At 42.4% G+C, this 12172-nt stretch overlaps 3 protein-coding genes across 3 annotated transcripts; all 3 read left to right on the top strand.

Annotated features, from left to right (window-relative positions):
* Positions 1-1568: 1568 nt before the first annotated feature.
* LOC110747933 (transcription factor TCP9) lies at positions 1569-4049 on the top strand. Its single transcript, XM_021947993.2, has one exon. The coding sequence runs from the start codon at positions 1824-1826 to the stop codon at positions 2946-2948; it is 1125 nt and encodes a 374-aa protein (XP_021803685.2). The 5' UTR covers positions 1569-1823; the 3' UTR covers positions 2949-4049.
* A 162-nt stretch (positions 4050-4211) lies between these two features.
* On the top strand, positions 4212-6654 carry LOC148294494 (uncharacterized). Its single transcript, XM_088252985.1, has 2 exons — positions 4212-4416; positions 4666-6654. The coding sequence occupies exons 1-2, from the start codon at positions 4272-4274 to the stop codon at positions 5691-5693; spliced, it is 1173 nt and encodes a 390-aa protein (XP_088109111.1). The 5' UTR covers positions 4212-4271; the 3' UTR covers positions 5694-6654.
* A 1394-nt stretch (positions 6655-8048) lies between these two features.
* LOC110748089 (subtilisin-like protease SBT4.3) lies at positions 8049-12172 on the top strand. Its single transcript, XM_088252981.1, has 10 exons — positions 8049-8141; positions 8224-8312; positions 8555-8652; positions 8785-8925; positions 9015-9114; positions 9404-9914; positions 10078-10397; positions 10483-10600; positions 10696-10912; positions 11355-12172. Exons 1-10 carry the CDS (start codon positions 8058-8060, stop codon positions 11984-11986), a joined length of 2310 nt encoding a protein of 769 aa, XP_088109107.1. The 5' UTR covers positions 8049-8057; the 3' UTR covers positions 11987-12172.

Genomic DNA, 12172 nt, shown 5'->3' with positions numbered 1-12172 from the left:
GGTCTAGGGTTGAGAGTTGAGAGAGTCTTGCACACAACCAGCTTACCTAGAGCGATGCTCGAGTCAGTTGTTTATGTGTGAGAGGGTCGGCTCTTGGCTGTTGATGCATGTTGATGTATTGTGGTAGAAAAGTTTCTATGTAACAGGAATGGGATATATCCTGTGCGACAGGTAAACTCTATGTGTGGACAACTGACGTTAGCGAAATCCTCTCACCTTTTGCGGAGTCGATTTTGTGAAGCTAAGGGGCTTTCTAATAGAAGCACCTTACCTTGTGCGGATTGTGTTTGTAACTTGTGAGAATGGAAGGGTATGAGACAAATATGATGAGGCCAGTCAAAGCCGTGGCAGTGTGGTCAAATATCACTGTGTCTGAAGCTTACAAAATGACATTTTAATGTCAATAGACTGCTAGAGCCCAAGAGTTGGGATGGCGACGCTGACAAAGGAACCAGATTTGTGCACAATTAGCTTATGAATATACTCCGTTCTGGGAAAATTATGAATTTATGATGGCGTTGTGAGCCGCTAAAAGGGGTAAGAAATGTAATTAGCGTATTAATCACTGAAAACAATGTTAACTAGGTGTGGGGGGGATAAAAAGAGAGCTCATCAACTTGACTCTTGGCCGGCAAGTCAACACAGTCACTCAAACAGATTTAACGGTCAATAAATAAAATCCCACTTTTGGCTCTACCCATTCGACCACTACTCCATCTTGCCAAAGAATAGGTCTAACATATTTTGTGACTCAAATGACATATTTAAGTTGGAGTGGTAATGCAGATATGGTATAGACTAGTTGGTAAGTGTAGTGAATTTGTTCATTCGCATTAAGTTTAAATTCTCTCTTAATATATTAGATTAATTTACAGTTTAAATTATCATTTTTATAAATAATAAAAAAGATGGAGTGATTTATTTTTCGATATATATCGTATCTCTAAATTATTATACGCTAATTAACTTTTAATTTACTAATATTTATCTTTCTAATGTAAAGAGAAACTGATTTATAGTTTTAACGTTTAGAGAAGCTGGTTTATGATTTCTAATATTAAAAAGATGTCTGTCTTAGTTGGAGTTCAACTTTCCATTGATGAATAATAATAAAAATATATTTAATTGTGGTCGTTTTTATTATTTTGTTGAAAGTAATTATGGTCCTTCTAACATTTGGCTCAAAAGGAAAATTTAAAAAAGGCAAGAAGGACTTTAGGCTTTGTAATACTAATAGGCTGATGGACCACAGTAAATGGGGCGATGAGGCCAAATTGCTAAGTGCCAACCAATAACCAATGAAATCTACTGAAGCATTTTTCCAGACCTTTCTGAGTGACTCCATCTCTTTGATCCGATTGGCTGGGGCCTCAGTGGTCCACCACCACAGATTGGGACACGTCATTAGCCGTGGCCCACCCAAATAGGTCCCTAAAACGTGGCCCCATCCTCCACCCTACGATCATCATGATCTCATTGTGCTTGTAAAATTCCAAATAGTGGGGCAGTGGGGCTCCCTTATTGTTATTTGTTATTTCATCCCCAATTCTTTTTTTTTTAATTTCTGTCTTTCCGTTATATTACTATATTTTCACAGTTTCATTTCTTCATGCTTCCTTCTCTACCGTCCCGTGTATGGATTATGGAGATAAAGCCTTCGCCTTTCACTTCGTCTCTCCAAAACTCACGAAGCTGATCAAAACCCTAATCATTTTCCCGCAGATTCTCTCGAACCAAACGGTCCAATTCTTCTCCCTCTTCGAACTGAAAACCCATCTGCGTCACTGACTCTCTTTTCTTTTTGTTATTTTTGGTCTCCGAAAATGACGTCGTATTTGGAGGATCAAGACGACGACGGAGGCACCTCCGATCTCAGCACCAGCACCGGCGACCCCGAAGACAACAACAACAACAAAGGAAACAGGGTCGTTTCGACGCAACCCGACTTCGACGAGACGACGACGTTTCAGCAGCTGAAGGAGGAGCCCATTGACTCCGACCCTCCGCCACAGGCTCACTCCATCGGCATGGTCCCAGTGGCGATGCAAATGCCCATGTCCGTGGATGTACCCGTTTCCAACCCGACCCGACGGGCCTCCACCAAGGACCGCCACACGAAAGTCGAGGGACGCGGGCGGAGGATCAGAATACCCGCCACGTGCGCGGCCCGGATCTTCCAGCTGACCCGGGAACTCGGCCACAAGTCCGACGGCGAAACCGTCCGGTGGCTCCTAGAACACGCCGAGCAAGCCATCATCGAGGCCACCGGCACCGGCACCGTTCCCGCCATCGCCGTCTCCGTCGGTGGGACCCTCAAGATCCCCACCACGGCCTCCACTTCGGCCGACGACAACTCCTCGCCTTCCTCCACAGCCAAGAAGCGAAAACGCCCCTCGAATTCTGAGTTCGTGGACGTGAAGAACGATGCCGTTTCGCAGTCGTCGGGTCTGGCTCCGGTAGGGCCCGCGGCGCCACAAGGCCTGGTTCCGGTCTGGGCCGTGGGAGGCGCCGGGCTGATGGTCCCGGCGAATGCGTTCTGGATGGGCCCTGTGGGCTCGGGTGCGGGACCGTCCGGCCCACAACCGCAGATATGGGCCCTGTCGCCGACAGTGACGCCGGTTTTCAACGTGGCTGGGGCTACCCGGCCCATATCGAGTTTTGTGGCGAATAACGGAGGAGGAGTGGAGGTTCGGGCTCCGTCGCCGGCTCTGTCAAACTCGGCGGCGAGTACGAGCACGGTGGGGTCGAGGGCGGCGAAGAGGTCGTCGACGACAATGGCACCGAGCGTGAGCTCGTCGAGTAACAACAGTAACGGTAGCGGGAGTGGCGCGAGCAAGGCTCAGATGCTGAGAGATTTTTCTCTTGAAATTTACGACAAGCAGGAGTTGCAGTTCATGGGTCGACCCATCGGCCAGCCAACAACTCATCATCAACATCAAACCCAGTGATTGCAAAACCGCCATGAGAGAGTGAGTGAGTGAAGTGAGTTGAGCGAGCTCTTTCTTAGTGTTCCGAATTTGATCAGAGCTGATGAAACAGCTGCAAATTCAAAATAAAAAAAGAATTTAGAAAAGAAAAACAAAAATATTATTATTGGGTTTTTGTTGTTTTGCTTTGTCCCCTTCGTTTATTTGGTTCTGATTTCCTCTCTCAAAACTTGTATGCCTCAACCCAATCCACCATTTTCTTTTTCTTTTTGATTAAATAATTTTTATAAAAACCAAATAATAAAATAATGCATGATAAAGTTATCTTCATGCAAATAGATGGCGTTGAAGAGTGTAGTAGTCTACTGGCGGAGGTGGTGGAAGCTAACTGCGTGAAACTCTTTTTCGGGTACCTTTTGTTTCCGGGTCGGACCGTACGCACACGTGTTAGGAAAGGTCACACGTGTTACGTGTTCGGAGTAGGCAGGGAGTTCGTTGAGCCTGGCTGGCTGGGGCTATGTTTGTGTGTGGTGTGGTCCACCTAGAAATGGTGGGCCCAAACCCGTAGTTTATCCAAACCCTCGCATCTCCCCCACCCTCTTCAAAACGACGTCGGCAGTACTCCCCTCGTCAACGCGTTTCTGTTTCGGACGTGGAAGCCACGCTCGTTGTGGGTGCGTTGATGAGGGTAGGGGCATCAACGAGAAAGATGTGATCCCTCCCCGTGGAGGGTGGGCCATCGTTGAAGCTGTCAATGGCTGGGCGATGAGGTCGCGTGCACCGAGGGATGTGGTGGAGGTTGTGGGGTCCACCGGCTAACACTTGGGGGGGATTTGATGTTTGGATTGGGCCCACATTTGCACTCCCCACAGTCCCCAAGTTGGGTTGGTTGCTCCGATCGAGATGGGAAGGCACAAGAAAAGACTGGGCTCCATATTCGTGTGGGCCCGCAGCTGTACGTCTACCATGGACGGTTCCCATATCTGGTGGCCCATCTCAATATTTTATTTGTTTTTAATGTTTGATTGAACATGAGTCTTCGCGCACACACGTGGCTTAATGCTGATCATTAATGCATGGAGAACTCACTATTCAAAAATAATTTAAGTAAATTTAATTACATACGTGAATGACTGACTTTAGTATTTTTATTATTTTATTTTAAAATATAATAAATTTGATATCAATTTCTGTTGATTCAAATTCAATTACAATATAATCAATCTTGTAGAAAATGAAAAAGACAGTTTCTCCATACAAATACAAGTTCAAAAATTTATCATGCCAAAATCGCGGCACTCATGTGTTGACGCTAATCCAACCTACTTTCTTTTTCATGTTAGTATGATTGATCCATATTCTACTTTCTTTTTCAGGAACTCAAAAGCCAAAAAAGGTTTCATTGCTTGGAAGATTGATTTGTCCAAAGCTTACGACAGACTTCAATGGCACTTTATCAAGGATGTGCTCTGGGAAGCTGGTATCAGAGGTAAAGTTTTGGAGCTTCTTATGCAATGCATTACAACTGTCAAGTATCAAGCCATTCTTAATGGTGAAAGAACTGGGAGTATTAAGCCAGCCTGTGGGATTAGACAAGGAGACCCTATTTCTCCTTATATTTTTGTTCTCTGCATGGAAAAGTTGTCTCACATCATTAACGGTGCCATCTATTCTAAGAAATGGAAGCCAATCAAAGTTGTTAGAGGAGGAGCTGCTATTTCACACCTCTTTTTTGCAGATGATCTTATCTTGTTTGGGGAAGCTAATACCCAACAAGCCACCATTATGCACCTATGCCTGGAAACTTTCTGCGGGATATCTGGACAACAAGTCAATTTTGAAAAATCCCAGATTTTCTGTTCCCCTAACACTGACCCTGCGATTGCTGGCCAAATTGCCTCCATCAGTGGCTCCCCGCTTACTACTTCTCTGGGAAGTTACCTTGGAGTCCCTCTTGTCCACTCCAGAGTGAACAAAGACACTTACAGTCATGTGGTCTCAAAAGTTCAACAACGCCTTGCTTCTTGGAAAAGTCACACCCTCTCCATGGCAGGAAGGTTAGTGTATCTCCAATCTGTTACTTCCTCCATTCCTATTTATTCCATGCAAACGATTCAATTTCCTATCAGTATCTGTGATAAACTTGACAAACTCAATCGAGACTTTTTATGGGGGCACAATGAGGAAAAAGCCAAAGTTCATCTTGTTAAATGGGATTCTGTGTGTAAACCTAAGTCCATGGGTGGTCTTGGTCTGAAACAAACCCATTTAATGAACCAAGCTTTACTTGCTAAGGTGGGCTGGAAACTTTTGCAAAAGGGCCAAGGTCTCTGGAATAAAGTCTTGCAGGAAAAATATATTAAGAGCAACCATATTCTGAATATTAATAAAGCTGTTCAAGCTGCTTGCTCTAATACTTGGAGAGGAATCCTGTTTGGCACTCAAATTCTCTCTAAAGGTTTAAAATGGAGAGTCGGAGCAGGTAATGACATCCTTTTTTGGAAGGACAATTGGCTTGATTGTGGCCCTCTCGAGGGCCTTTCCATAATCCCTCTTTCTGAAGACATGTTACAATGGACTGTGCGGGACTTTATGTCTGAAAGTGGGTGGAAGATTGATTGGCTCAACCAACTGCTTCCTAGTGAAATTGTTGGCAGAATTTGCAGTATTCATACGGGCTCTGAGACTCAAAGACCAGATAGTACTATCTGGGGCCTGTCTAATTCTCTGTTAAATCTGCCTATTTATCCTTCTTTGATGAGATAAATTCTGCGCCTTGGGCTTGGGATTTCATATGGAAACTGCATCTGCCACCAAAGATAAAGACCTTTTTGTGGCTTATTGGTCATGGCAAAATCCTCACTAATGTCCAGAGAGAGAGAAGAAAGTTGACTACTGATCCAAATTGTCATAGATGCCGGTCCCTCCCTGAGACTATGGAGCACTTATTCAAAGACTGCCAGCATGCCCAACAGGTTTGGAACTCCATTGAAATACCCCTTTCGTTGGCTCATACCTTCTATCTTAGCTTTGATGTTTGGATTATGATCAATCTCAAGAGCAAGATTAAAGTCTCTCACAACTTACCTTGGGTCTTGGTATTCACCACCGCTCTTTGGCACTGTTGGAAATGGAGATGCTGCTCCACTTTCAATACTGGCTATGAAGCTCCCCCCCACCTCATGCAGGTTATTCTTCAGTTTGCTTGTGATTGGTATGACATCAATAAGGTGATTAATGTTATTCATGCTAGAGAGGTTATCCAAGTCCTTTGGCAGCCTCCTTCCCTTGGAAATGTTAAATTGAATGTGGATGGTAGCTGCAAAATCAACTCTGGTTTAATATGCGCTGGTGGGCTGCTGAGAAACGCCAATGGAACTTGGATCTGTGGTTTTTCAGCTAACATCGGGTTTGGAACTATTTTGGAGGCTGAGTTATGGAGTCTATTCAGAGGCTTGCAAATGGCTTGGGCTAAAAACATTAGATCCCTTGAGATTGAGAGTGATTCAATGACAACTGTCACCTTGATAACCAAAACCTGTGAGCAATCCCACCCTTTATTCTGTTTGATTGAGGACTGCAAAGAATTAATGCGTCGCAACTGGAGTTGCAACATCTCTCATATTTACAGGGAACAAAATAGAGCTGCGGACCTCCTTGCCAATATGGGGCATGAGCTCCCTTTGGGTATACACCACTATGATTCTGCTCCTGATCATCTTACCAGCACTTTGCGGGATGATGAACTAGGGAGGGCCTATGATAGGGCTGTGCCTGTTTAGCTTTTCTTCCTTGGCTTCTGTCATCCTTGTAACCAAAAAAAAAAAAGGAGAAAAACTTGTCCATATTCATTTTATGAAACACGGTGTCTCAAATATGGCTCATGTGCCACTTACATGATGTAACATTTTTGAGACATTTGTTTCGTGAAAGGGGGCAAAGTTTTCCTCCTTCAAAAGGTTGAGAAGTTGTGATAACTCCATCTCCATGTATGACATTGGATATGATCAAGATAACTTTTCTTAGAGGCCTTAGATCACTACAAATCTTGATTGTCAAATAGCTAAAGAAAAATAAAAAGTATACAATAATCCAAGTAGCTTCAATAAACTACTAAATCACATTTTCTCAAAAGGAAGTTTGGGCTAAAAAAAAAAAAATTGCTTTTCTTCGTCTCCCAAGTTTATTATCACCCTTCTTCAATGGGGTCCACAATATATTACTCAGTAAATGGTAGGGATCTATCTATCCACTACGTTGCAGTGGAGGGTCGCTGTATTTCTAAGGAAGGACAGATTCTTGCAAAAAGAAGAAAAAAATGAAACAAGGTCAAAACTAGGAAGTGGTAATAACAAAGGAAAATATGAGAGAGAGAGAGAGAGAGAGAGAGAGAGAGAGAGAGAGAGAGAGAGAGAGAGAGAGAGAGCATCTGTATATTATTCTTTATGACCAAGTGACAACAATCTTAACAGGATAATGCAAAGGAATCAGGGGTATGTTCTTTGGCAACATTAAACAAAGGATCAATTTCACTTGTCATTTGGCTAATGTAACAAGTTTTGTTTTGTTTTATTTTTTTTTCCAATTGGAGAAACAACCTTAAAGCTCCAAATTATTATGCCATTAACACATTTGTCTATCAAATTATTAATCTACGTGTCATCAATATGTCGTTCATATAAGTGAAAACTAGGTCAATTGATGTAAGGATTCATAACTTTGTTTTTGTCAAATATTAAAAGATAGGGACTAAACTATCACTAACCCAAAATCAGAGAGGTGCAAAGTGACCCTTAGTTCATGTGTCAATTAAAAACTTGCCTTGATAATTGATGTAAAAGGTAAACATCATTTGCCTTATAATTAATGTGCTTCTTGAAGGGTACTTTGTGAGCTGCAATGCAAGGCAAATGTGCTTCCTCAAACATTGTAGTTTTAACCGTCATTTGGCAACACTGTAAAAAACAGAACTAGCAAGAACTGGCCTTCGCTAATTGAGCTGTGCGTACAAGGGGAATCTGCCGCCTGTGGACATTACAATCTTCAAATGTTTTTGCTTATATAAATACCAAACTAATTGGATCTTATCAAACATATCAACTTTGTACACATTGAGTTAGTTGGCCCCAAATGGCCAAGGCAATGCTGCATTTTCTTCCATATGCTTTGTTGCTTGCAGCATTTGTGGTAGCTTGCCATGGCCAAGAGAGAAAGGTACACAAATTATTTTTAATATGAGAATTGGAACTGCATTTTGATTGATTTTCTGATGAAATTTGTATTTATTTGTGTATAGGTTCACATTGTGTACATGGGAGATCGGCCTCAGGGAGGCTTTTCTGTTGCCTCAACACACCATTCAATGCTACAAAGAGCACTTGGAAGGTTATTAACATCACTATTTAAAGTTCAGTCCAAATTGGGGGTGTTTTTTTTTCTTCAATTTTAAATTTTTGATAAGTTGGGGAGGAGAGATTCGAACTTGAAACTTCTTTCAATGTTGGCAAGAAACATACCACTAGATTAAATGCTAGTTGGTTATTTTTGTTTTTTTCAAAGTGGCATATTTTGTCATAACACACATACATTTTGAAATATCTTGAGAATTTGTGTTTCCCCAATTGCAGCACTTTGTCAGCAAAAGAGTCACTGATCTATAGTTATAGGAAGAGCTTTAATGGATTTGCAGCAAGATTATCAGATGAAGAAGTTGCAAAGTTGTCAGGTAAGATTACCAAAAACAAGTGGCTACAAAAGGAATGAAAATGTGTTCGAAAGTTCTCGAGCATTTTTGTTTTCTCAAGACATTTCAATTTTCAAAGCTAAGAAGGAAAAATATGAAACATATGGATTGCAGAAATGGAAGGTGTAGTTTCAGTCATTCCAAACCACAAGCTAAAGCTTCACACAACAAGGTCATGGGACTTCATAGGTTTCAGCAAAGGCCAACTTGGAGCAAGTATAGAAGGAGAAGTTATTATTGGGGTTATAGACACAGGTAACACTTGAGAGATAAGTTAAAGAAAAATTCACAATCATCTCCTTTTGAAAAATTCCAAAACCTTCTAATTGTCTTCGGTTTCATAGGAATCTGGCCGGAATCTGATAGCTTCAGTGACAAAGACTTTGGACCTCCGCCTACAAAATGGAAGGGTGTATGCCAAGGCCCCAACTTCACATGCAACAAGTGAGCTCTCTTGCTCCGGAAAAGATTTATTTTCATGCATAACATAGCATTGAACATCATCAGCTGTCCCGTTATAAAACCGGTTGTTGCTCCTCCTCCTTCTTTTCCTCTGGAAATTTTTACCCTCGAAGGGATTTGAGCACTACTCGAGGAGAGTTCGAGCACTACGTAAAGGGAGTCTCTAGAGATCTTGACATAATAAACATAAAGCGCTCTTGTGTGCAGCTGATTGTTCTTTGGCTCATCTTTGATCACAAGACAACTAATGTAACACTTGAAAATGCCACAGCAAACTCATTGGAGCCCGGTTCTACAATAGCGAAGGCGAATATGACAGCAGCGAGTTCCATTCACCAAGAGACTCCATAGGACATGGAAGCCACACTGCTTCGACTGCTGCAGGCCGGGAGGTGGCAGCAAGTTACTTTGGGCTTGCTAATGGAACTGCAAGAGGTGGTGTCCCCGGTGCTAGAATCGCTGTGTACAAAGTTTGCTGGTTGTCAGATTGTGCTGCTGCAGATATCCTTGCAGCATTTGATGATGCAATAGCTGATGGAGTTGACATTATATCAACATCACTTGGCTCTGATGATCCCATCCAATACCTAAAAGACCCGATAGCGATCGGGTCTTTCCACGCCATGAAAAACGGTATATTGACATCAAGTTCTGCGGGAAACAGGGGGCCTTATCCGGCAACTGTTAGCAATTATGCACCTTGGATTCTGACTGTTGCTGCCAGCACCATTGACAGAAGATTTACTGCAAAAGCAGTTCTTGGGAATGGACAAGTTTACTCTGTGAGTTTGAAACTCTAGAATTACATTACTGATAGATATTTGTACCATCTCAACTGACCATGTACGGTACTAAAGACGAGACGCATACTAGATGGTTAGTTGAGATGGTACGAATACTTACTGCTGTATCATCTTACTAATACAACATACCTTCCAAATGAAGGGATTTTCGATTAATAATTTCGACCTAAATGGAAAGTCATATCCCTTAATATGGGGAGGAGATGCTGCAAACATCTCCAAAGGTGCAAGCTCAGAGTTTGCAGGCGATTGTGTACCTGACACCCTGAGATCAGACAAAATCAAGGGGAAGATTGTTTACTGTGATTCCTTCTCGGATGGTTCTGACATTCGAAGAGCCGGCGGAGTGGGTACGATTATGGTCGACTTTCCCACTGATGTTGCATTTAACTACCCCTTACCCTCAACACAGATCACAATAGAAGATGGACAGAAAATTTTGAACTATATAAGATCAACAGAGTAAGCATTGTTATCTTTTACTTGGCTCTAAATCATGTCCTAAGTTTCATTTTCATGAATGGAGAGTGAAACCAACCTGTTTCAGGAACCCCATTGCAACAATTCTGGTTTCTGATCCTGAGCATGATAAGGATGTCATGGCACCATCCATTGCATCATTTTCTTCTAGAGGACCTAACCCTCTGACCCCAGATATTCTCAAGGTGACAAAAAAAATATGAATTCCATGAATCTCAATTACTCATTTTCCTATAGATATGTGTATATGTTGAGGCTGTGGATTAATTGATGTACACAGCCTGATCTCACTGCCCCTGGTGTGGATATACTTGCTGCTTGGTCTCCTGTGGCACCACCATCCGAGACCTTCTACAAGGACACACGGAGCGTTAAGTACAACATAATCTCAGGGACTTCCATGTCCTGCCCTCATGTTAGTGGTGCTGCTGCCTATCTCAAGGCTGCTCATCCAAGCTGGTCTGCTGCTGCAATCAAATCTGCCCTCATGACCACAGGTATCAACAGTCTAACTACATACACTTGTACTCATTTTCACTGCATTCCTCTTCTAATTATGAGTAGTGTGCCTTACTTTTAGTCCTTGTAGTTTGCTCGGATTTTCACTTTCGTCCCAGTAGTTTAAAAAACGCAACCCGTGCATTGCGTGCTTCCCACGAGTGAGGGTATTTTGTCATTTCGTGTGCCATTGAAGCCTCTCCCAACATGGATTTGAGAGGGTTTTTACTTTGAAAACATGGGAATTGAGGGATGACAACCTCATCAACCTCTGTTGACAAAGTTAGTAATTTTACAAAGTTAAACTAGAGATATTACGGGAAAACTCAACAAACTACATGGACTAATAGAGTAATTTTATGTCCTAAAACTGCACAAGCTCAAGTCCTAGGTCTCATCTCTCTATCAAACTACCCTTAGTTTTTTCTCCCTCGTGAACAGCTGCTGTCCTGGATTCAAAGAAACACGCAGACCTCGAATTCGCTTACGGGTCTGGTCAGATAAATCCTATGAAAGCAGTAAAACCTGGCCTCATCTTCGACGCATCGGAAGCAGACTACATAAATTTCCTCTGCAAACAGGGCTACAACAGCACCACATTGAGGATCATCACCGGTGACAAGAACAGCAGCTGTGGCAGCACAAAGCCAGGCAAAGCTTGGGATCTAAACTACCCCTCATTCTCCCTTCAACTTGAAGATGGCCAAGAGATCAAAGCTGAGTTCACAAGAACAGTCACCAATGTTGGCTCACCAAACTCAACTTATATAATTGCCTCATTCTCACCCCTCTCCACAATCACAGTTTCTGTTTCACCATCTACCCTTTCTTTCTCTTCTGTTGGTGAGAAGAAATCATTTACTGTGAAGGTAACTGGTCCAAAGATTTCACAGCAGCCAATCATATCTGGCTCAATTGTATTGAGTGATGGGATCCATGAGGTGAGGGCCCCACTTGCTGTCTACACATTCCTGCCTGGTTCTGTTTATATCTCATCCTCTGCATCTCAGAACAAGAAAAGATTCAAAGGTTCTTCTTTGTATCACAGAAATAGGATGCTCGGGCACACCTAGAAATGTTCTTAATTCCATCCAATTAGTCAAGTTGGTTTGAAAATAATTGTAAAAATAATAGGGCCAAGTGCACTCTTGTATTGCAGCATTGGATTTAGCTGATTTGTCCAATTGTGAGCTGTATTTGAATTTTAGTTGTACAATCAATTGATGAAATACTATCATCAAAATCAAATATAATGTGGA

The sequence above is a fragment of the Prunus avium genome, chromosome 5 (assembly GCF_965620075.1).
Source record: "Prunus avium chromosome 5, drPruAviu1.hap1.1, whole genome shotgun sequence".
Classification (NCBI taxonomy): Eukaryota; Viridiplantae; Streptophyta; class Magnoliopsida; order Rosales; family Rosaceae; genus Prunus; species Prunus avium.
This window is presented reverse-complemented; position numbering and strand designations above follow the sequence as displayed.

What these genes read in the sequence shown, in the direction of transcription:
- LOC110747933 (XM_021947993.2), top strand. Translation starts at nt 1,824, where the DNA reads ATGACGTCGTATTTGGAGGATCAAGACGACGACGGAGGCACCTCCGAT.
- LOC148294494 (XM_088252985.1), top strand. Translation starts at nt 4,272, where the DNA reads ATGATTGATCCATATTCTACTTTCTTTTTCAGGAACTCAAAAGCCAAA. An exon ending in CTGGGAAGCTGGTATCAGAG is followed by an intron (nt 4,417 to 4,665) that starts GTAAAGTTTTGG and finishes TCTTTTTTGCAG; the next exon opens with ATGATCTTATCTTGTTTGGG.
- LOC110748089 (XM_088252981.1), top strand. Translation starts at nt 8,058, where the DNA reads ATGGCCAAGGCAATGCTGCATTTTCTTCCATATGCTTTGTTGCTTGCA. An exon ending in AACTATATAAGATCAACAGA is followed by an intron (nt 10,398 to 10,482) that starts GTAAGCATTGTT and finishes AACCTGTTTCAG; the next exon opens with GAACCCCATTGCAACAATTC. An exon ending in TGACCCCAGATATTCTCAAG is followed by an intron (nt 10,601 to 10,695) that starts GTGACAAAAAAA and finishes TGATGTACACAG; the next exon opens with CCTGATCTCACTGCCCCTGG.